At 31.8% G+C, this 23,130-nt stretch overlaps 1 protein-coding gene across 1 annotated transcript; it reads left to right on the top strand.

Moving 5' to 3' along the window:
* The first annotated feature begins 7,383 nt into the window (after window positions 1-7,383).
* LOC146953405 (putative transmembrane ascorbate ferrireductase 3) lies at window positions 7,384-10,520 on the top strand. The gene is made up of 4 exons (XM_085709503.1): window positions 7,384-7,825; window positions 7,928-7,976; window positions 8,942-9,141; window positions 10,029-10,520. The coding sequence occupies exons 1-4, from the start codon at window positions 7,694-7,696 to the stop codon at window positions 10,281-10,283; spliced, it is 636 nt and encodes a 211-aa protein (XP_085565629.1). The 5' UTR covers window positions 7,384-7,693; the 3' UTR covers window positions 10,284-10,520.
* The last annotated feature ends 12,610 nt before the right edge of the window (window positions 10,521-23,130 follow it).

Below are 23,130 nucleotides of genomic sequence, written 5' to 3'. Positions count from 1 at the left end.
TAATTTTTTTTTCTAGAGTTTATTGAAAAAGATAAGTAGCTTTCGGTGCACCATAAACAATTTTATAATACTTACGAGTTTACAGTGCACATGATCTGTAGGGACAAACTCCGGAATCATACGAAACAAGGGAAAGACTCGTGTGTGTAAAAAAGGGCAAGATTTCAGTTTTAGAAAGGATATTATTGATGTTAAGCATCTACCATTTTTATCAATTGTTACAATCTATATAGATAAAAAGGAGGAGCACCATTCCGTTAAAAAAGAAGAAGGAACATCATAGGTATAAAAAGAGGTAATTAAAGAATCCTAATCTTAGAATGTTTAGTTACTCCTTGTAACGGAATATAACCAAAGAAAAGATAAAAGGTCATCTTAAAATCTTAATCTTAGAGTGTTTAGTTACTCATGATAAGTGAATACATAACCAAAAAAGATAAACATACTATAGAACAAGTGAGAGAATAAAGACTCAATTTGATGCTCCCGATGCTTTCCTTACCTTAAACCGTCAAGTTGTAAATGAATATTTCTGAATGAAAGGAGCTCTATTAACAGACATATTTTCAGTTGGGTTTAAATTAGAATTTTAGGCCTTTTCTCCCAACCAACTGGGTTAAAATCAGCACAAGACTGAATTTTCACGACCAATATGCGCTTGACGCGTGGCCTATGTGCTTGGGGCATATGGGACAACAATAGAAGCTATCCTGCTCAAGTCCATGCACCTGGGGCACTTTTGCATGTGCCTGGGGTGCTTTGGATGGTAACCAGGGGTAATATGCAGTTTTTTGTCCGTGTGTTCAATTCTTCCTTAACATGTCTTGATACTTGGGAGAGAATTTCTCCAATTTGTATTGTCTTCAAAACCTTCTAAAATCTTTGTCGATTTTCATTTTTATTGTGTCTTATTGTACCTAACCCTGACTTTAAATATAAGGAATTGAAGTTTCTTGGCTAATATCGGAGCAAGTTTGGTGGTTATCTCTGTGTGTGGTCCCTTAGCCATGAACTATTAAAAGGGTTTTATATTTGTGGAAAACGTTAACAAGTGCCACTGTTTGTTAAAACACGAAATATGGTAAAATTATCTTAGAACTTGTGTATTCAATCTCTTAAAAATATAAAAAATGATATTTTTAATAAATTTTTTTTAGTATCTTTTACATAATTAAAAAACAATCACCAATAATGTCACTCCAGTCATGATATGGGGGAACCCCATATTTCCATATATATTCAACACACCCTTTAGGAAAATACTTCCTTTATCCCACTTTATCCTTAAGTTTTTTCAAGTATATACCATTTGTAGGCCCTTTTTTACATTATTTATTCCCGACATATTATGAAACTCATAAGATATCTCCAACTAATAAACCGGGCCATAGCCCCTTTCTATGTTTCTGATCCATCATGCATTTTATCACTAAATTATTCTTTTGCTTATATTCTAAGTTAAATCATTGATCAATGGAGCTTAAATAATGAAGAAAAATATTACAAAAATCAATATGCGATTTTCTTTGACATAGATAAAGCCAAATGGGGAGAGCACGGCATGAACTTTTTGGAAGAAAAGGTTCCCCTATGTGGGGTTATAAATGCCACTGTCTTGCTTGGTAATATTGAATTATTCACCGAAACTGTGCATGAAATTTTTAGTATCTTTTGCAAAATTAAAATAATAATATTAACAACTCTATTCAACGAGTTATTTGGGAAACAAATTCTTTAAAAGTCCTCCGTCTTCTTCAAGATTCGGATCACTCTCATATGCATATATACGCTTCTTTGTTGGTAAAGATTTTTGGGTTAAAGGAGCATATTCCTAACATTTATTTCCAACATGTGCTTCGAGAGTGCAAGCATTGCACATATTTCTTAACCAAGCTCAGGCGTTCTTCAAGATTTGGTGTGACTTTTTGGCAGGCCTCCCATTGAAGTTGAAGTCAATGTTGAGGTTTGATGTCCCAAACTGAACCCTGTTTTTAGAACTTTTTTTTCTTTTCTTATTTTTTTTTTTCATTCTAAAAAAAGATACAGCTCAGTTGACAGGAACATTACAATATATAGAGGTCGAAGTTTGAATCCGAAATTTTCCACCGGTAAAATTCTCACACATATTAATTTCTTAACTCCAATAAATCTCTCGTATCCACTAAAGCCAAGAATTGGTGGAAAAATGATTATATATGATGATGATAAGCTATAGTTTATTTATATCAGGTATGTTGCAAGTCTTTTTCTTGCACAACTGTCAGATAAGCTCAACTTTTATTTGCTTCTTTGGGAGAAGATGGTTGTAACATGTATGCAAAAACTGTCACCTGGCTTGATCACGAAATGCTTGAGGATGTGTTTGTTTTTGCTTGTGACTTTGTCTTTAGGGTCTACCTAATCTCAGTCTCATGTCTTTATCAATTAGATACCTTTAATTACTTAGTTTTAATTTGCATTAATCCATGCTAACAACAAACATTTTACAACTCATTTTATTTGATTTGTTAAAATTATATGGATTCCATCAAATTTATATGTAATTGATGTGAATTTTAACCAATCAAAAAGAGTATGTTAATAGAAAATGTGTGTTAAAATAAGGGTTGCTATTATTACTCAAAGGCTAATGTTACCTTGTGCCCTCAAGGCACATGTTAAGATACTCATTATAGAAATACACATATCAAAAGGCGTGCATTCAACTTCTTAAAAGTTGTTATATTGTGTTTTCCAATGCAAAATTGCTCCATTTAAGTTGCTTAACATGTGCCCTAAGGGCACAAGTTAACATGACCCTTACTCAAATAATAATGTTAACTAGTTGCTCAAGCTGTCTTTTGATGTGAAGATTGAATGCACATTTGTACATTGTAGCAAATATAGATGTTAATAAGGTACGATGGGTACGGATAGTAGTTTTATGATATGCACCACCATGATGGATTAATCCCTTACTTGTTTATGCTCCATATCTATTTGTCTTGCAGAATATAAACAAAATTATCAATATTGAAATGTAATGTAACTATGAATATTCAAACACCGCCTAAGGGCTAAGATTATTGAATATTACAATGATATTTTTATTTTTTATTTTTTTTATGAATGTTGTACTTATATGGGATATGAATACGGGATAGTGGATACATACTTAATTTTTCAGAAAGGTAGGGTACGTTAATATAAATTTTAAAGTATTAAGCTAGGTTAGGTGTCGTTTTTCTTAGATGGGGTGGAAACAATGTAGCTCATTTATTGGCCAAATTAGCCACTTCAAAGCCCAATGAGGTTTGGCAGTATGTGACCCATCAAGCACCTGTAAATCAAAGAAAATTGCTGTTGTCGCTTGAAACAAAGCTAAAACACATTAGGAAAAGACGTAAATGTTCCGCAGTAGTTAACTGTCAATAAAATTAATTGGCGGAAGTTCATCAGTAGTTAACTACCGATGCGATTTCTGGTACAAATTCCAAGCAAAACCAACATTAGTCTCTCATCCATTATTACTCTCAACTATCAATCTCTCAAAATCTCTACCAAAATCACTCAATCTGATTTTTTTCAAAATTCATCCAAATTTATTCAACAAAATCACAAGTAAGTAATCATAGTGCTATTAACATACACTTTAGTTGTTATAATTGTTTTTCTTTTTCTTATAATTTTAGTTTTACGTTGATTAAAATTTTATTGTTTTTTACTATAAGAGTGTTCCCTCTCACGATTCAGAAATTTCGGAGCTCATTTGGCAAAGGGATGTTCTTTTAAAGGTATCAGTGTTTGCGTGGAGGCTTTTTCGGAATAGGTTTCCAACCAAAGAGAATTTATTCGGAAGATGTATTGTCACTCATTAGCCTCAATCTTGTGTTGGGTATTGGGAAAAACCTAAGTCCGCATTGGATAGATAAGACTCTTGATAATAGTTTATAAAGAGGAGGTACTCCTCACCTTATGAACCAGTTTTGTAAGGATGAGTTACACCCCAAATTTCAACATGGTATCCGAGTTTGTCGAATTCAAGGGCCACCTACATATCCACGCACCAAACCCACATAGTGTTGGGTGCGAGGGGGGTGTATTGGGAAAAACCAAAGTCCCACATTGGATAGATAAGACTTTCGATAAGAGTTTATAAAGAGGAGACACTTATCATCTTATGAACCGATTTTGTATGAATGAGTTAGCCTTAAATTTCAACATTGGGGGTTGCGGCATGTTGGAAACAGCGAACCGTTCATTTTCTTCATTTTGGAAATCTAGCATGTTTTGCAAATTCTAGGCGATCTTTTATGCTGTTGATTTAGTTTGCTAGTACTTGAGTTATTTGGAAGGAAAAGAATGATCGGATTTTTCATCTAAAAAAAAATTCTCCATTTCAGCTTTTGGAGAACATTAAGCATCTTTCATTCAGACGGTTTAAGGCTAAATTTACTTTTTCCTTATCAGTATCATACTTGGTGCCTAAGTTCTTTGTTATGTGTGGGCATTGACTAATGTTTGTTGAACTTATGTTGTAATTTTGCGTCTTTCTTTATGGCACGTGTGTGCTAGGGCGGTAGTCCGTTGATTTTAACATATCTCATTTTAATCTTTTTAAAAAATATACTAGAAAACTTATGATAGAAATTAAGTGGGTGTTTACATATGAGAAAGTAAGAAAAGGTTATTTATATAGGAAAAAATAGGAAAATAATGCACAGTACAGTAATTAAAACTACCCCTTTCAGCAGTTTTGGGCTGGATTTTTCTTTCCAAAAATACTCTCAATTTTCAATACAAATAACACATGTAAGAAATAGATAAGAATAAATTTAAATATTAAAACAAATGTAATAAAAACGATATATATATATATATATATATATATATATATATATATATATATGTATGTATGTATGTATGTATATATATGTATGTGTGTGTGTGTGTGTCTATATATATATATATATATATATATGTCTGATTGTTTTCCTTTATCATTTAAAAAGTGTAACAAACTAGATGAGTATATTTATACTTACTTTTTCATTATCTCAATTATACCCTTAAACAAATTTTTCTATAATAAAGATTGTTGTTAGTGTCATTAAAAAAAATTGATAATGTTTTTTTGTTATATTATTGGTGTCATTGAAATAGATAATCATAGTTAGTTTGATTTGTTATAAATTTTTTTTGACAAAAACAAAACGATATTCATTCATTCAAATCGATAGAGTACATTAGATACAAACATCGCTATAAACGTAAAGGGTGAATCAGCAAACAAACTTACAACACCCAAGTTAATAGCATACAACGGCAAAATGCCTACAAATAATATGATAACACCTAAGTCACTGAAATACCCATGCTTCCGGATCTGCAACGTTGACGCCCAAATCATTGGTTGAATTTGTAATTGACTAATGTAGATCTTTCAATAGGAATCAAACGAACACCGTGACAAGACGCCAAATCAAACGCCGCACAAGACGACGAACAACACAATGGCGCACTTAGACGACGAAATCACAAAAAACACAACAGGAAAAACTTGATATATGTGAAAACCACTTATTTAGATTGAAAGAAAAGGGAAAAAAAGATGTAGGGGTGATTCTAGGTCAAAAAATGACCTAAAACCACACCTCCTCGATGAATGAAGGAGAAAGAAAGGTTAGAGAGAAGTTGGAGTTTCTCTCACTAGAAAACTAGGGATGACTATAAGTTTTTTGATACTCCCTCCAATCACTATTATAAGCAAATTTTTACTTTTTAGATTCATTCAATAAATGATGTATGTGGTCTACAATATAGACCACATACATCACTTATTGAATGAACCCAAAAAGTCAAAATTTGCTTATAATAGTGACCGGAGGGAGTAACATGTTAATTAAAAGTCAAAAAACAACAACTTTCTATTGAGATGGCGAAATGCAAGATTTTTGGTTTTTTTGGTGGTGGCCGGGGTTTGAACCCTGGACCTTGCATATATTATGCAGTGTCCAAACCAACTGAGCTAAGCTCACGAGGACAGAGGTTTGGTTTGTTATAACTTGAAGGCAACAGACATTTATATTTTTAGTTTTAATCAAAATAAAAATTTCATTAAAAAACACCATTAATAATTTTCAAACGTTAGTGAAATAAAAATAGCGGAAAAATGGACACGTTAGTGCCCGTCTTTTCACTAGTATTAATAAAAAAAAAAAACCTAATCATATTAATTTGGTGCTAAATGTAACAATAAAAAATTGGTGCTAAAGAGAAACATGTAAAAACATGGAAACACCCGGAGGGAGTGAGTATATAATATTTTGCCATTAAAAAGAAAAAGCTCTTCACATCAAAATTCCATTTATTATTCTTTTCTTTGCTTTCTAAGGTATATAGGGATCACTCTTTTACTTTTTTGCTTAGAAAACGTTGTTCTCAATTTATATGTATCAGTCTTTTAACAGTTACTTGGAATAACTTGGTCTTAATCAATTTATCAAACCTGATACATAAAATAATACAAGTCATGTTCTTAGTTGTAAAGTTGTCCCTGAATGGAAAACACGAGTTCACATGAGTCACTAAAACGATGAATTTGGATTCCTTTTTGAGAGAATAATATGATATGATATGGTTTGTACTTGACCAAAAAAAATATGATATGGTTTGATCCATATGTCATGGTTCCATTGGGAGAGACATACGACAAAAATTACCAAATGATCAGTTTTTTTTTTTTTCGAGTTAAAATTTTCTTAGGAACAATTGTAAAAATATTAATAATACCACTTTAATAATTAATGAGAATTTTTCTTTAGGTCTTGTTGACGAGTACCACAAGACACTCTTTAAAAATACTCCTTCCTTCAAAAAAAAAAAAATACTCCTAATAACTTGGACCATAAAAAATATATTTTGGTTTCAATAATCTAAATTGTACAAAACCTCTTAATAATTTGACATGTTTCGGATTCTATTAAACTAATAGGTAAAACATATGATAAATAATCAAGATTAAACCATAAGAGAATATTACACAATTCGCTAAGGACAATCTTAGTTTGGAAAACTATTTTATGAATAGGGAAAATACTTCAAAACAATATGAAAGGCAAAGAACTAACCAAAAGTATAAATGAAAGTATAAATATGGGAAACAAGGAGAAGTATAAACGAAAAACACCTAAAAAAAATATTATCTTACTATTTAGAAAATTACTAAAGATAAAAAAAAAGAGAGTTCTATTAATATTCTTGTGAATGAGTGGAAAGGCAAGAATTTCGTTTAGACTTGAGTGATTTCTCTTCATCCCTCCTCAAGTTAAGGTCCACCACAACTTTCCCTAATAATTAGGAATATCTAATTAAAAATTATCAACTTAAAGAGGATCTAAATCCAGAAACAACATTATAATTAACACAAAGAAATTGATAGAGTTAAATGGGTTTGGGTGCGTGACATTTGTGTAAATGTCACAGGTACCTTATTAGCAATGTATTCCAAACCTAAGAAATATATCCCAACGTGTTTCATAGTTTGTTAGAAATATATTCCAAACCCAAGAACACAAGCAATGCTCTCCTTATAGCAAAAATCTACCTTAGTGACGTTAAAGTCTTAAAGCAAAAAGCAATCCTCTCTATTTTTACCCCTTTATTTTCATCATCATCCTCATATCTATTACAACAACAAAGATAGTGTGACACAATGAGTGCCATTGTAATGTCAGGTTTGGCTCATTTGTTTGGAATCTTGTCCTTCATACTCATACTTGTTTGGTTGTTACATTTTCGCGAAGGGATTGACTATGCTTCCGTGGATGGATTTCGCGTCTTCAATGTAAATTAATTTCATGTTTTTTCATTCATTTGTTGTCACATGTTATGTAATCTATGATGTAAAACTTGTGTTTATTTATCTTTAATGTTTTATTGTTTGCAGGTACACCCTTTAATGATGTTCCTAAGCCTTATTTTCCTTGCTGGTGAAGGTATATGCACTGCACTTCCTCCTCTCGGAGTCATATCTTACTAGAATGCTAGTTATCTACATCATGATATATACACACCATTAAAGTATGTTTCGAAGAGTTATTTTTTTAATAGTTTATTTAGACTTTATATTATGACATAAACACTTTATCAAGTATCAAGAGCTAATAAAAATAATTACACATATCCCCCCTTTTTTCTTTCTAGAAAACAATTACACATAGCGCTTATATTCAATAAGCCCTTAATTAAATTGATTTTCTAAAAACAATGTGAATTTATGATTTATTAAAATAATTAATATACATGGTCGTTTTTAACTTTAGACATTGCACTTATGCAAGAATTACTATATCCTCAATGCAAATGAAATCTTATATTTAGCATTATTTTGTCCCATGTGAACTAACCGGTGTATGTTTATATGAAGTGCTCAAAAGACTATTTTTAACCCTCAATCTTTTATTGAATAAAATTAATATAAGTCCCACCGCTTCTTGGGTGATCCATTTCTAAAGTATAAAACTCACATTAATTCCATCGAATAAAATAATAGGTGTTAAAGAAAGTGTTAAAAAGAGTGGTTGAGATCCTTTAAATTTAAAAGACACTTCCATGTGAAGAGAGATATATTCATAAAATAAAATAATAATATTTTAAAAATAATATTATTTTCTATGAATTTATCTCTCCAAATGAAAGTGTCCATTGAGATGATTTCGACCATAAAAAATGTGTCCATGACATTTCTAGTGTTTAGATTGATGATGAGTTTGATAGAATAAAAGTTCACCTTACGATTTTAGTAAAAGTTACATTTTGCAATTTCAACGAAACACAATGTCACCCTATTTCCTTCAAAGTCACCGTTAATCTAAACATACACTTAGTAGTCGTGGTGTTGTCTTGAAAAACAAATATATCTCAATTTATTCATGGGTTTGGTTTTGTTAAAATTTAACAGCTATTATGGCATTCCAAACGGTACCCGCACAAAGACATATCAGGAAGCTTGTTCATATGGCACTACACTTGATTGCTATTGTTTTTGGCATAGTTGGTTTGTGTGCAGTTTTCAAGTTCCATGATATGCTAAATATTCCGCATCTTTACAGTCTTCATGGATGGATTGGTATTGTCACCTTCTGCTTGTTTGGTTTGCAGGTAAACTTCATATCAATCATATATAAATGCTTTTTTAGGTAAAAGTAGTTTGGTCGTTACTTTTTTCACCCTGTAAGTTTCTCGCGTGCCCTATTTAAATTCTAAAATTCAAAATATTTCAATGTGTTTTTTTGAGGTTTTATAGGGTTTTCTTGCAGTTCGGATTCTAAAATCCAAACTGCATAGGGCGCGTGAGAAGCTCATATGGTAGGAAAAAAAACAATCAAATAGTTTTAGGATATGTTCGGTTGTTTACAGAAAATTGAAGGTGTTTAGGCTTTATTTTGATAAATAGCTTATCTCACAATTTCTTATCATGATAAAAACATATGTATACGATGTTTTTATAGTAAGAGAAAAAATAAAGTGAAATTGTTTTTTTATAAGCTATAAACTGTTTTCATAACTATTGTTGCTTACTTGCTTTGCACGACACTCTTTTACTCATCATCTTGGTTTATTCCATGTAGTTTTCCATATAAGCTTTTGAATAAGACGGTTGTTGCATAATATCTTGATTGTTATCTTGGGTTTTGGTCTAGTTCCCCAAATCGCTGTTTCTTTTTTCTTTATTAATTTATTAGGGTTATGCAAATGATATGTGGTGGTTTGAGGCCTCAACATAGTTGAAATTTCAATAATATCACATGATGCTTTTGCACTATAATTTTGACTTAAAAGAACTATCATTATCTTGGAGAACTAATAAGCTCAAAACAACTTATGAATTATGTCATAACCATTTTGCAAACAATAACACAAAATTTATGTCAGTAGATAAACTCAAATAAGCCAATTCAAAAACACTTTAGACTATTTTCCAGCGTTCATGCATGATATGTTGACTTTAATAATAGGTTGAAGTTCATATTGTTGATTAATTGCAGTGGGTTTTTGGATTGGTTACATTCTTGGTTCCTGGAGCACAAGATGCAACAAGAGCTAGAGTGCTTCCATGGCACAAAGTTGGTGGTAAAGTACTATTTTTTATGGCAATATGTGCTGCATTAACAGGGTTGATGGAGAAGGCTGGTTTCTTGAAACTGAGGGCACATCAGACAGAAACTAATTTGGTCACCTTCACTGGTCTTTCAATTCTATTGTTTGGTGTTTTTGTCTACGTGTCTATTAGTGTTCGTTAATTAGTTTCACAAAAATGTAACTTCTACCTTATACAATTGATTTGTTTACTTTTCTGATTGAGTTTCTGTGCCGTCATTGATCGGTGATCGTTTCATTGAGATCAGACGAGCTTCGAGGACTCTAAAGGGATGTAGGTGTGTGTTTCGTCCATTTTTTCGAAACACTTTGAAGGACTTTCAATTGTTATGAAAGAGATCAATTTATGCAATAAAATTGATCGATACAAGTTGAATAAACATTATGTCAAACTATTTAATCAAAGATCAAACTATTTTTTTTAATCAATCTTTAATTAATTTAGTAGTCCAAGAACTAAATACATGGAAATCCTATAAATTTACAAATTTTAAGAATTTAAAAACAAGATCAATTCAAACCAAGTTACAGAAACTAAAAGAGATAAGGTTTAGTTAAATATCTTCTCTCGTGACCTATCCAGTCATCATGCTTAAACATGAGATTTAGGTATCTTACAAGAACTACGTTCTTGCAATCATTTAGGTAAGTTTGCATTATCCTTTATTAATGCTATTTGGATTGAGGAATACCCCCTTAGTATTATTTTTTTTGTGATTATATTATATGTATGAAGTTTCCGCCATTGTTTAGAAGCAATTAATCTATATCAGGGAGACTTAGTATTGGTTCTTCCCTCTCAACGAATTTTCTTCATTCGTAATAGTCAAAGAATATTTCTTCAACCACTTGCTTAAGGGATTCGAATTCCTTGCCACTTGGATCAACTCGGTGTCGGTCCCTCTTTGTATTTCTCTTTGTTACGGTTGATTTAGTTTCTTAATAAATTGATTTCCTCTTAAAAACAACAATGACAACAAAGTCTGTTATTGTATTTTTTTCGTAAGGAAAAATTGGTAAGCAAGTAATTCAATTAACGTGGGACTTTATCACATATACCTTCAAAATATATAACTAATACCAATTTTTAATGTTAGGTTAAGTTGAATTGAACGTGGGAAAAAGTCATTCATTCTACCCTTCGTATATTTCTCTCCATTAAGCAAGGACAAGGATTAATGGTTCACTAGTGTACCATATAGGTAGTGCAACTTACAAGCCACTCACACACACACGCACACAATAAAGCCAGACTTGATGATCACACAAGGGATTTTGGGCTTGTAAGCCCAATAAAGCCAGACTTGATGATCACACAAGGGATTCTATAAATAAAACCCTTTTGTAGAAGCAAAAGTTGCTGAAACCTTGATACTGCTTTAGAAACTTTAATCTTCCGTTTCTTTCTCTAAACTCCATCTCGTAGAAGCTAGCACTGTGAGTGGAGGTGATTGTTCGTGTGGACTGAGTAGAGGCACTACTGAAAGAGTGGTGCTTCTAGTCGGATTCAGAGTTTTGACAACAAAGGATCTGCACTACAAGAGGTAATCCTTCAATCCCTGATCATGTTCATTCGTAAGGATTCATTGAGAGGGAAATTATTTTGTTTCTATATGTTGAGTATTTTGTTTTTGTAATACAATTTCCATTCAGCGGTATTAAACCCACGTAGGAAATCTTGAGTCGGTTTTGGTGTTTTACCAGTTTAATATGATTTTGAATCAATATTAAAATATAAGAATAAATTAAAAATTGGTTGATCAATTTCATATATACGATATATGATTATGATGCAACATCAATACATAAGATATACTAATTGTATCATTCGTTGAATTATTTTAAAGAGATTGCTGTGAGTTTGAACGATCATGAGATTTAGCTTCAGAAACCGATACTGGTGAAGCATCAAAGATCCGCCGTTTATAGTGAACGAACAATCCTTGAAACTATTGACTTTTGATCATCGTATCAGGGTACATGATGGTTGGATTAGGCAAGTGTACCAAATCGTTTACCAAGTATTAAAGTGATAAGTAGAGTATCGTAGCCACATGGATTGTCGTTTTATCTAAACTATTCACGTTACTTGTTTTGTTTGTCGATATAATAATAAAAGAGTTAAGGGTTAGAGATTGCAATTTTTATCTGTTTGCAACAGAGCGAGTTACATGTTTTGGTTGCACAAAAGTAAGCAACGATTAGGATTCTTCGAATCCCCCTATTTATTTGTTGGATATTAAATAACATTCATGCCGCGTTTATTTATCTTAAGTAGACTATACAAGTGATGAGGTCGTTGGGACGTGCTAACCTAATCAGTTGTTAAGTCGTACCTTCTGATCGCACGATGATCCTTACGTGTGGGGTCTATATTATCTCGGTCGATTTAGGTCTATCCTTCCAATGTTGAGTTGCACCTACTGGTCACACAGTGATCCTTACATGTGGGGTCTTACTCCCTCAAAGGTAATTGAAACATAGAATTTATAATGACATTCCTAAATTTCTAAAGGAAATGAAGGCCAATGTTCCTAAAGAGGTTTCCCAACTATGAATCTTAGGTATCTCATAGCGCGCGCACACACACACACTCCCTCTCTCTCTCTCTCTCTCTCTCTCTCTCTCTCTCTCTCTTTCTCTCTCTCTCTCTCTCTCTCTCTCTCTCTCTCTCTCTCTCCCCTAGTAGTTCTACAAATGTGCAGCCATATCAGTGTCTACATTACCAAGGGTTTAAGAGAATGGTTCTATTAGGTTCGTTCTAGATCTTGCATTACTTGTTTCCTCAGTTAAGAATTACTAGTCACATCCTAGGTTCAACAGATTTTACTCAATATTAGTAATGTCACCGCATAAGTACTTTCTACTAGGGTCTACACGCTTTCGGTATCTTTCATCTAGTTTCTTAATTAATTACTTCCTAGATAGGCAGATATAAATATCAAGATATAAGCATTAATATTAGGTCCTGTCACAACCTAAGTACATAAGTTAGGATTGCACTACAATACAAATAAACTAAACCTAATAAAACTTAATAGCGAACATAAAATAAATGACATTAAATTTAATAATTATCCAACAAAATAAACAGAGGTTCATCTTAGAACCATAACCTAATAAGATTTAGTTACACATGGTAACTAAAGACAAATTACTAAAAGATAAAAACATACACTAGAAAAAGAAGGAAAAGATAGAAAAACTCCTCCGGAAGCACCTAGAATCGCATTCCTTTTGAACTGCTCCATTTCTGAACGAGAAATTATGAATGAGGAAGGCGAAATATATAGGGAGAGTTTCCAATTGAGTTTGGGCTGAAAACGCGGGCTTTACCGACAAAAAACTAGGCACATGTAAGCGTGCTGCAAACCATGCCCTAGGCGCATGGATGTGCTTTCCGAGCCAAAATTCCCTGTTTTTCCGTCGTTTTGAGTGTTTGCTTCCATATAAGTTGTCTTGGGACCTGAGAACAAAATTCCTCCCTTTGTAAAGTCTTTTGAGGCCTCTTGAATCTTCATTCTTGATCTTCCCAAGGTCTTCACAAATTTTTGGATCATCTTGCTTTGTCGATTTGCATGATTTCTTCGTGAATTACTTCCAAAACACCCTAAAATTACTATGTTTTAGGAAGGCTAGAATTACAGACTCAAATATGGAAAATGAAATTCTAGCGCACTTGTTTTAATATGTTCTATCAGATGCTTTAACGTTTGCAGTGTTCCGTTTAATGTTCCAACATCATGTGATAAACAGAAGTAAAAACAAGAAAATAAATGACATGAAAGTAAAGAACACAGTGAGTTTGTTGACCCAGTTAGGCACAACATGCCTACGTCTGGGGGCTACCAAGCCAGAAAGGAAATCCACTAGTGTAGTCCTTATTCAATAGCTCTCAGCAAACTCCTTGTTTACACTATATGACCTAGGACCTACCCGTATAGACTTCAACCTAGGAACTCCTAGATCTGAGATCCCATCTCACTATCCTAATGGTCAGTCACTGCCCCAGTGACTTATCAGACCTCAACCAAAACAAAAAGTAGAAGTTACCTTCCAACACAAACAACTAGCACCTTGTTTCACAACTTCGGTGTAGTGCACAAGAGTATCAAACTCACACACACAGTCCTAAATAAGTATCACAGGCGATACAAGAAAGAACACACAGTAAAGATTCAAAACTTGCATCAACATGATACAAGAGCATAATACATGAAGACTCAAACCCTAAAAATCTAACTTTTAGAATGACGGCTTGAATGAGCAATTAGGTCTTGAAGTCTTCCTTTTATACTGAAGCAGCTTAGGCTAAATATTTCATTGGGCTTCAGCACACTGCAGATCAGTTCAGCTAATATGCAAAACAAGAATCAGAAACAATTCTGGAAAGTCCTAAAATGTCGGAACATTTATAGGAGCGTTCCAAAACAATAATAAATATTTCCTAAAATATAATATCTACTTTAGAAATATTCCACAGCTGATTCTAAGATGATATGCGCGTTGCTTGGTCAACAAGTAAAGGAAATATTATTTCCTTAAATAATAAAGGGCGCGCGTACATATAGGCATGAACCCAGGCACACTGAACCGTGCCAGGATGTTGGAACATCGTATCCAACATCTTACAGAGTTGCCTAACCACATGTTGGAACATTGGTTCCAACTTATAGAAAAAGGATGTTTGTTTTAGCAATAATGCAGGCAACACAAATACCCAACAGAAAACATTACAAATATCCTGAAATCATAGGCAATTGCTCTAATACTCCTCCATTTTGCTAGTAAAACCTACTGAAAATGACTGAAAAACATGCTAAGAATAATGTAAGGTGACTTGTCATCACAACCCCAAATTAAATTATTGCTTGTCCTCAAGTAACGAAAGAAAACCATATTTTATTCTTTGCATTCCAGGAAAAACGTTCCTTTCTGGAGTTGTGCTCAGATCCTTACTCATTTATTTTACAACATTGACTTACTTATCTTGTTACATTCAAGCGGGACAAATTTGGAGAATATAACTCATATCTTCAACCACACTATTTTGCATGATACACACGTATGTATCTCTTAATGTTAGTAGGGTTGGTCACAGAATTTTCCGACTCCAGTCATCACATGAATGTACTTTGCTATAAATTTAAGACGACTCTAAACAGACAGTCAAAATCAGATTATTTACACACTTTGAGGACTTTAAGGGTTATAACTTGACTTAGGTTATGGGTAGATATATTTTGAGAAAGTATGCTAATAAAGAAACTTGGAGTTAGATTACTACTAAACATTAATGTGCTGCCAACCTTCCTTCCTTCATTCAGATAAGATGGGTACTAAGTAGAACTATTTATCCTATTCAATAGCATAAACATATTTTTTTTTTGAAGAAACCAAAATTTTGTTGTTTTTGGCTCTTATTTATTTTATTTTTTCTATTTTTTTTGTGTAGACCTGTGACAATCTACATTTTGTTTTCCAATTTTTTCTTTTTGATTAATAAGTTCTACTAGTACCCCACCCAAACTTAAAATGTTGTTAATTTCAAAGAGCAACCCCAAACTTAGTTTCAAACCATACTTAGTCAAAATAATTACCTATTCTAACTCCAAGAGAAATTAAACAGGTAGCATATAAGGTTCAGGAATGTGACATGATTCGTCACTTAGTAAAAACAAAAGAATTTTGTATCTGGAGGCTCAAAGTGGTTTCACAAAGGATAATAAGAATATAAAACGATGGCTTGAAAGGCTCAAGGTAGCATATAAGGTTCAGGAATGTGACATGATTCGTCACTTAGTAAAAACAAAAGAATTTTGTATCTGGAGGCTCAAAGTGGTTTCACAAAGGATAATAAGAATATAAAACGATGGCTTGAAAGGCTCAAGGTACTAAAGAAAAATTGCCTTGTGTGTAATATAAAATGATTAATCGTCCGTCAAGAATGGCCGCAAATTCAAGCAATAATAACATTCATATAGAATACTCATGGTAGAAAGAATTATAGTAACTAACAACCTAGAATGGATTTGAAAATATTTGGCTCTAAATCTCACCGGTTATGCTATTCAGAAAAGAGATGGTGACTTATATGATTACCTTCAGTATTAAGCCGCAATGCTTATTCTGCTCTTGAATAAAAGGGTAACCTAGACTCCTCTGCAAATGTTCTGAAATAATTCTCTAAGACTAAAACAAGATTAAGCATAAATGGAAATGTTATAAAGGTAATTCAAAAGAAATATTTTTTATAGATAATATCGAGGATTAGCAAAAGAAATGAAATTGATTAGGCAGGTAATCTCAGCTTAGCAGAAAATAAAATGCAGAAAAAATAAATGATGGGTTGCCTCCCATCCAGCACATGTTTAATGTCTCTGTCACGACGATCAATAGGTTGCCTCCTATCCAATACTTCTTTTAAGTCACTAGTTTGATGAAATAGGTTGCCTCCTATTCAGCTCGTTTTTTTACATCCCGAGCCTGAAAGATATGTCTAAGTGTTGTTTTCGGAACTTTGAGTAGCCGATTCCTCCCTTCTATTACTTAGGTCTTGCATATAGTCTCGCAAGTGCATTACTTTATCAATTGGGACCTTTGAAAGCCACCTAGTGTGTTCCTTGATCTCAACATGATTGCTCTTATAGATGCGGGTTATTTCGAAAGGCCCATACCACGCCTTATGAGTGAGAGTAGGTGGATAGAAAAGTTCATGGGGTTTGATCATAATTGTGTCTCTTCTTTTGAAAGTCTTTTTATCTTTGATTATGACTGGGATCTTGTCCATGAAGCTGACTTGTCTGATCTTCTCTTGTGGATCTTTCTTCACTCCTCTTGTTGGTCTTCCCCTCATTGTTTTCCTTAGTGTCTGTTTAGTTCTCATGATACTAATCTTCTTCTTAGGAAGAGTGATTGTGACCTATTTCTGACGGCTTAAATTTTATTCCTAATTGTAATTGATCTTGATTTTTAAACGTGCTTACACTTAGACTTGACATACTATTTACCTAAATGTAATGCAAACTCGATATAATTTATTACTATTGTTATTACCTATCCTATTATTACTAATTATGACTTTATTCCTATAATTATGACTCTATTTCCGACTCTTACTATTAAATGACCTAATGTTACCTAGACTCGATCTAATGACTGTAGTTATTATAACAACCGTTATTTCTACTACGACTCTCTAAAATGCAATGAAAATTAATTATGACCTAACTACGACTCTAAATATAAAAAGAAAAATAAATGTTAGTTCCTAAATGAGAAAAGAAAAGAAAGGAAAATGTTTAGTACTAAATGGAAAATGCAAACAGAAAAATAAACTACTCCCTCCGGTCCTATATATAAGAAAAGATTCTTTTTTTAGGTACATTGAATAATTAATGTATCTCATTTACAATGAAGTCTAGATACATTAATTATTAAATGTATCTAAAAAAAGAATCTTTTCTTATATATAGGACTGGAGGGAGTATGTTAGTACGGCTAAGATAATAAACTACTAGACCATCGACCAGTGCTAATGCACGGGTCATATGGAAGGTAATATTTGACGGTAATAGATAGCAAAATAGTTTAGATGAATGTCATGATTGTCATATACTATTTCATAATATTAAGAAGCATAGACGTTGTTACTGTACCATAACATAATCTTCCAAGACATCGTCCTTGATACCGTAACGTAACATAATAGGTTAAGTATAGCAAGACGGGTTATCATTTATAAGTAAGAGATTATGTTAAGTATAGTGAGACGGGTTAACGGTTATTCCTTTCCAAAAAAAAGCATATAATTAGGAACATAATTTTATTTTACTTTAGATAAACATTAAATGCAAAAGTGTGGAGGGAAAAATTAGGTTAATTATAACGAGACGAGTTAGCATTTATAAGTAAGAGATATGATCAAACTAGACTATAAAAAAATGACTCAACTAGGACTAAATATTTTTGGTATTTTTGATTTTTTTTTGTATATTTGAATTTTTTTAAACAGAAAGATAAATTACGAAAATTAAATGACAGAAATTTAAATGACAGAAAAATAAAAGATAGAGATAAGTAATTTGAATCGTTTAGTCGAAAATATCAACAATCCCTGACAACGACGCCAAAAACTTGATGGTCGGATTTGGCAAGTGTACTAAATCGTCTACCAAGTAATAAAGTGATAAGTAGAGTATCGTATCCACATGGATTGTCGTTTCGTGTAAACTATTCGCGTTACTTATTTTGTTTGACGATATATTAATAATAGAGTTAATGGTTAGAGATTACAATTTTTATCTGTTTGCAACAGACAGTTACCTGTTTTGGTTGCAGAAAGGTAACAAGTGGTTAGGATTCTTCGAATCCCCCTATTTATATGTTGGATATTAAATAACATTCATGTCGCGTTTATTTATCTTAAGTAGACTATACAAGTGATGAGGTCGTTGGGGATGCTAACCTAGTCAGTTGCCAAGATGCACCAGTTGATTGCACGATGATCCTTACATGCGGGGTCTATATTATCTCGGTCGATTTAGGTTTATCCCTCTAATGTTGAGTTGCACCTACTGGTCACACGGTGATCCTTACATATGGGGTCTTACTCCCTCAAAGGATATTGAAACATAGATTTTATATTCACATTCCTGAATTTCCAAAGGTAATGAAGGACAATGTTCCTAAAGGGGTTTCCCATCAATGAATCTCAGGCATCTCATAGCACACACACTCTTTATCCCAGTAGTTCTACAAACGGAAAACCCTATCAGCATCTACCTTACCAAGGGTTTAAGAGAATTGTTCTATTAGGTTCGGTCTGGATCTTGCATTACTTGTTTCCTCAGTTAAGAATTACTAGTTACATCCTAGGTTCAGAGGATTTTACTCATTATTAGTAATGTCTCCTCTTAAGTACTTTCTACTAGGGTCTACACGCTTTCAGTATCTTTCGTCTAGTTTCTTAACTAATTACTTCCTAGATAGGCAGATATAAATATCAAGATATAAGCATCAATATTAGGCCCTGTCACAACCTAAGTACATAAGCTAGGGTTGCCCTACAATACAAATAAACGAAACCTAACAAAACTTAATAGCGAACAAAAAATTAGTAAAATAAACGATATGAAATTAAACAATTATACAACAAAATAAACAGAAGTTTATCTTAAAACCATAACCTAATAAGATTTAGTTACACATGGTAAGTAAATACAAATTACTAAAATATAAAAACATATCCTAGAAAAACAAGGAGAAGATAAAAAACTCCTCCTGAACGAATTTTCCGATGTTCTTGCTTTGCTGATTTGCATGATTTCTTCATGAATTACTTCAAAACACCCTAAAATTGCTTTGTTTAGGGAAGCCTAGAGTTATAGACTCAAATATTGAAAACATTACAAATGTCCCAAAATCATAGGCAATTGCTCTAATACTCATCCATTTTGCTGGTAAAACCTACTGAAAATGACTGAAAACATGCTAAGAATACCAGTTTTTGCATTAAATAAATATTTAATATTTTTTTTTGATAAGGCAAGAAGTAGGCGAGGCATCAGGGAGACCGGAAATATCCCAACTAGGTTGGCACCCAACCGGGACTCCCATCCTCTACCGCTTACTCCATATATATTATTTAAAAAAAGGGAAAAATATATAGGGGGGGGGGGGGGGGGGTGGGGTGAAAAAAAAACAAAGTAGAAGCGAAAATTGAGGAAGTCGTGCCTTTCCCTAAAGAAGTCTAAATACATCGATGATGACAGCGTGTCAAACCATGTCGAATCAACCAAACTGTGGCCAAGAGAAGCTAACATGTCCGCACAACAATTTCCTTCTCGATAAACATGGGAGCAAATAGCCGTAATACGAAGATTGAAGCTATTGACAATATATATATATATATATATATATATATATATATATATATATATATATATATATATATATATATATATATATATAGGGGGTTGTTAACTTGCACCCACCTAAAAACACTAAGGTGCAAGTTAACAAGCTGCACCTACTTGTACTTTACTAAAACACACTTTTGTCTCTATTAAACTTTATTTTAATTAAAAGGATATTTTTGTAAATAGCATAAATAATATTTGTTTATAATAGAAAAACATGGGTGTTTTAGTAAATAACTAGTAGGTGCAGCTTATTAACTTGCACCTACCTGTACTTTACTAAAACACACTTTTGTCTCTATTAAACTTTATTTCAATTAAAATGACATTTTTGTAAATAGCATAAATAATATTTGTTTATAATAGAAAAACATAGGTGTTTTGGTAAATAACTAGTAGGTGCAACTTGTTAACTTGCACCTTAGTGTTTTTAGGTGGGTGCAAGTTAACAACCCCCATATATATATATATATATATATATATATATATATATATATATATATATATATGTAGATGATAATATTTTATGTTAAAGAGTTCATTTATTTTAAAAATAAGATGTAAAAGAAGGTTTATGAAATTAATTACATTCAACGTGACATCCCTTTATCTTTAAAAAAAACATGGCATCCCTTTAATCAATCAACACTTACTATTTCAATTAATTTTTTTAATATTATAATATCAATTATTAAATTAAATAAATATTTTATATAATATAAGAAATTTAACATATAACTATATTTTTTTATTAAAGGTATTCTAATAAAAAATTTGAAAACATTTTTCTTAATATTAAAAAACTACTAATGAAAATATATAAACTGTATTTAAGAAAAAAAGTTATAGTTTTTTTTTAAAGAATGAAAAAAGTTATTGTTTTGAATAACATTAAAAGAAAAAATAGTAATTAGGACTGACTGATGAAAAATAGAAAAAGAAAGTAGGTTAAAAGCAAATCCAAAATATTAGTTTAATTGATAAAAATTATGAGTCAAAAAGAAACTAAATATTAAAATATACCAAATTTTAAAAGTGAAAATTACTCTACAAACATGTATGAATACTTTAATAATCTATACTGTATATAAATAAAGTAGCCCTTTTTAGGAGGATTTTGGGCTGACCTTTTTTATTATTTCAATTATATCCTTAAACAATATATTTTCTTATGATAATGCTATATTGTTGGTGTTATTAAAAAAGATAAGAAATTTTATTATTTTTTTTTATATTATAGTTGTCATTGAAAAAGATAAATATGGCTTGATGAGTTTGTTACATTTGAAAGTCACAATCACAAATATCTATATCTATATTTTTTTTTACAAGATCTCTCTCTCTCTCTCTCTCTCTCTCTCTATATATATATATATATATATATATATATATATATATATATATATATAAATTTCTATAAAATATCTTTGATAATCTACAAGCGTTAACACAATAAAAAGAGCGAAAACAGTGCCCATCTTTTCACTAGTAATAATAATAATAATAATAATAATAGTTATGATATTATTATTATTATTATTATTATTATTATTATTATTATTATTATTATTATTATTATTATTATTATAAAAGTAGGTAGATATAACCAAAAAAATAGGTAATACAAATTTAACAAAAATAAAAATAAAAATTTCCTTAAAACACATTTTTTTTTTTAAACTTTAATACCCCCACTTGGGTCACAGGCTAGCGCTACCAAGCCCGGTTTCCTTAAAACACATATATAACTATAATTAGATTTTTTTGAGGAATACTTTCTTTATTCATAACGATTTGCCAGACTCGGAAAATTTGTATATGTTTTTATGTGGTTTAAGAACAATGATATGCCGGGAAAAATAATATAAATTAAATTTAATTCAAATTAATCTATTAAAAATATATAATGCAAATTATAGGTCACTTAATAGAAAATCAAGTCCGACACACGTCATATACTAAATGCAGGGTGCTCACAGTTTAGATTTGAACCATAGGTTTCCATATTGTGGAAGTTTAACCAATTCTAACGAACCTAATAAAAAAAATGTAATGAAGGCGCGTGATGATTTTTGACTCGAAAGAAAAAAAAGGCGTGATGATTTTTTTTTTTGACAAAAGTAAACGATATTCATTCATTCAAATAGATAGAGTATATCGATACAATACAAATCCATATTCGCTAAAAACAAAAATGATGAATCTGTGAACAAACTTACAACATATATGTTAATAGCATAAAACGGCAAAATATCAATGCCTACAAATATGACTAATATGACTATATTTAAGTCTCCGAAATACTCATGTCTCCGGATCTGCAACGTTGACTATGCCAAAGTCATTGTCATTGATCGGATCTGCACTTGCTCAAAGCTAATCTTTCAACCTGAATCAAATAAACACCGCATTAAGACGGGAAATCAAATAAACACCGCACTAAGACGAGAAATCAAAAACACACCGCACAAAGACGGGAAATCAAAACAAAGAAAGTAGTTCAGAGATGACGAAATCACAAAAACAAATGAAAGAAAACAAAAAATATGTGAAATCACTTATTTAATTAGGATAAAAGGACAAATTTAAAACAACTCGGAGGGGTGATTTTTGGGTCAAAATTGACCCTAAATCACCCCTCTGACAAGAAGAAGAAGAAAAAAGGGGTGACGGCTAGGGTTTGAGAAGGAGAGAAGAGAGAGAGGAAGAAAGGAGAAGCAAAGGCGTGATGATTTTTGACACATGACTTTTAATTAGTTTTCAATATGCAATAGAAATTATAAAATATGTGAATAATCTCTAAAAAAAAATATGTGAATAATATATTCCTAAATATCTTTCTTTTTAAAACCGAAAATAATATCTAGTGTCCAAACAAAGACTTAATGAGGTAGTAGGTCTAGCTCTATAAAAGCCATATCGATCAAGGAAAATAACACAAGCAAAAAATCTGATTTCTTGTTACTTTGTTTTCGATTGTCCGTGATCATGACTGGGAAGAAGGTGAAACTTGTTGGTCTTAAAAGAAAGAAGGGTGGCTCAAAGAAGGTGAGAAATCACAAATCTTTAT

This window comes from Medicago sativa, chromosome 1 (genome assembly GCF_051527215.1).
Source record: "Medicago sativa cultivar Bolivia chromosome 1, Bolivia_mono, whole genome shotgun sequence".
Classification (NCBI taxonomy): Eukaryota; Viridiplantae; Streptophyta; class Magnoliopsida; order Fabales; family Fabaceae; genus Medicago; species Medicago sativa.
Note: the sequence above shows the minus strand (reverse complement) of the source record. Positions and strands in the feature narration are given on the sequence as shown.

Coding starts and splice junctions, on each gene's coding strand:
- LOC146953405 (XM_085709503.1), top strand. CDS start 7,694: ATGAGTGCCATTGTAATGTCAGGTTTGGCTCATTTGTTTGGAATCTTG. Junction 7,977..8,941: donor TATTTTCCTTGCTGGTGAAG/GTATATGCACTG, acceptor AAAATTTAACAG/CTATTATGGCATTCCAAACG. Junction 9,142..10,028: donor TCTGCTTGTTTGGTTTGCAG/GTAAACTTCATA, acceptor GATTAATTGCAG/TGGGTTTTTGGATTGGTTAC.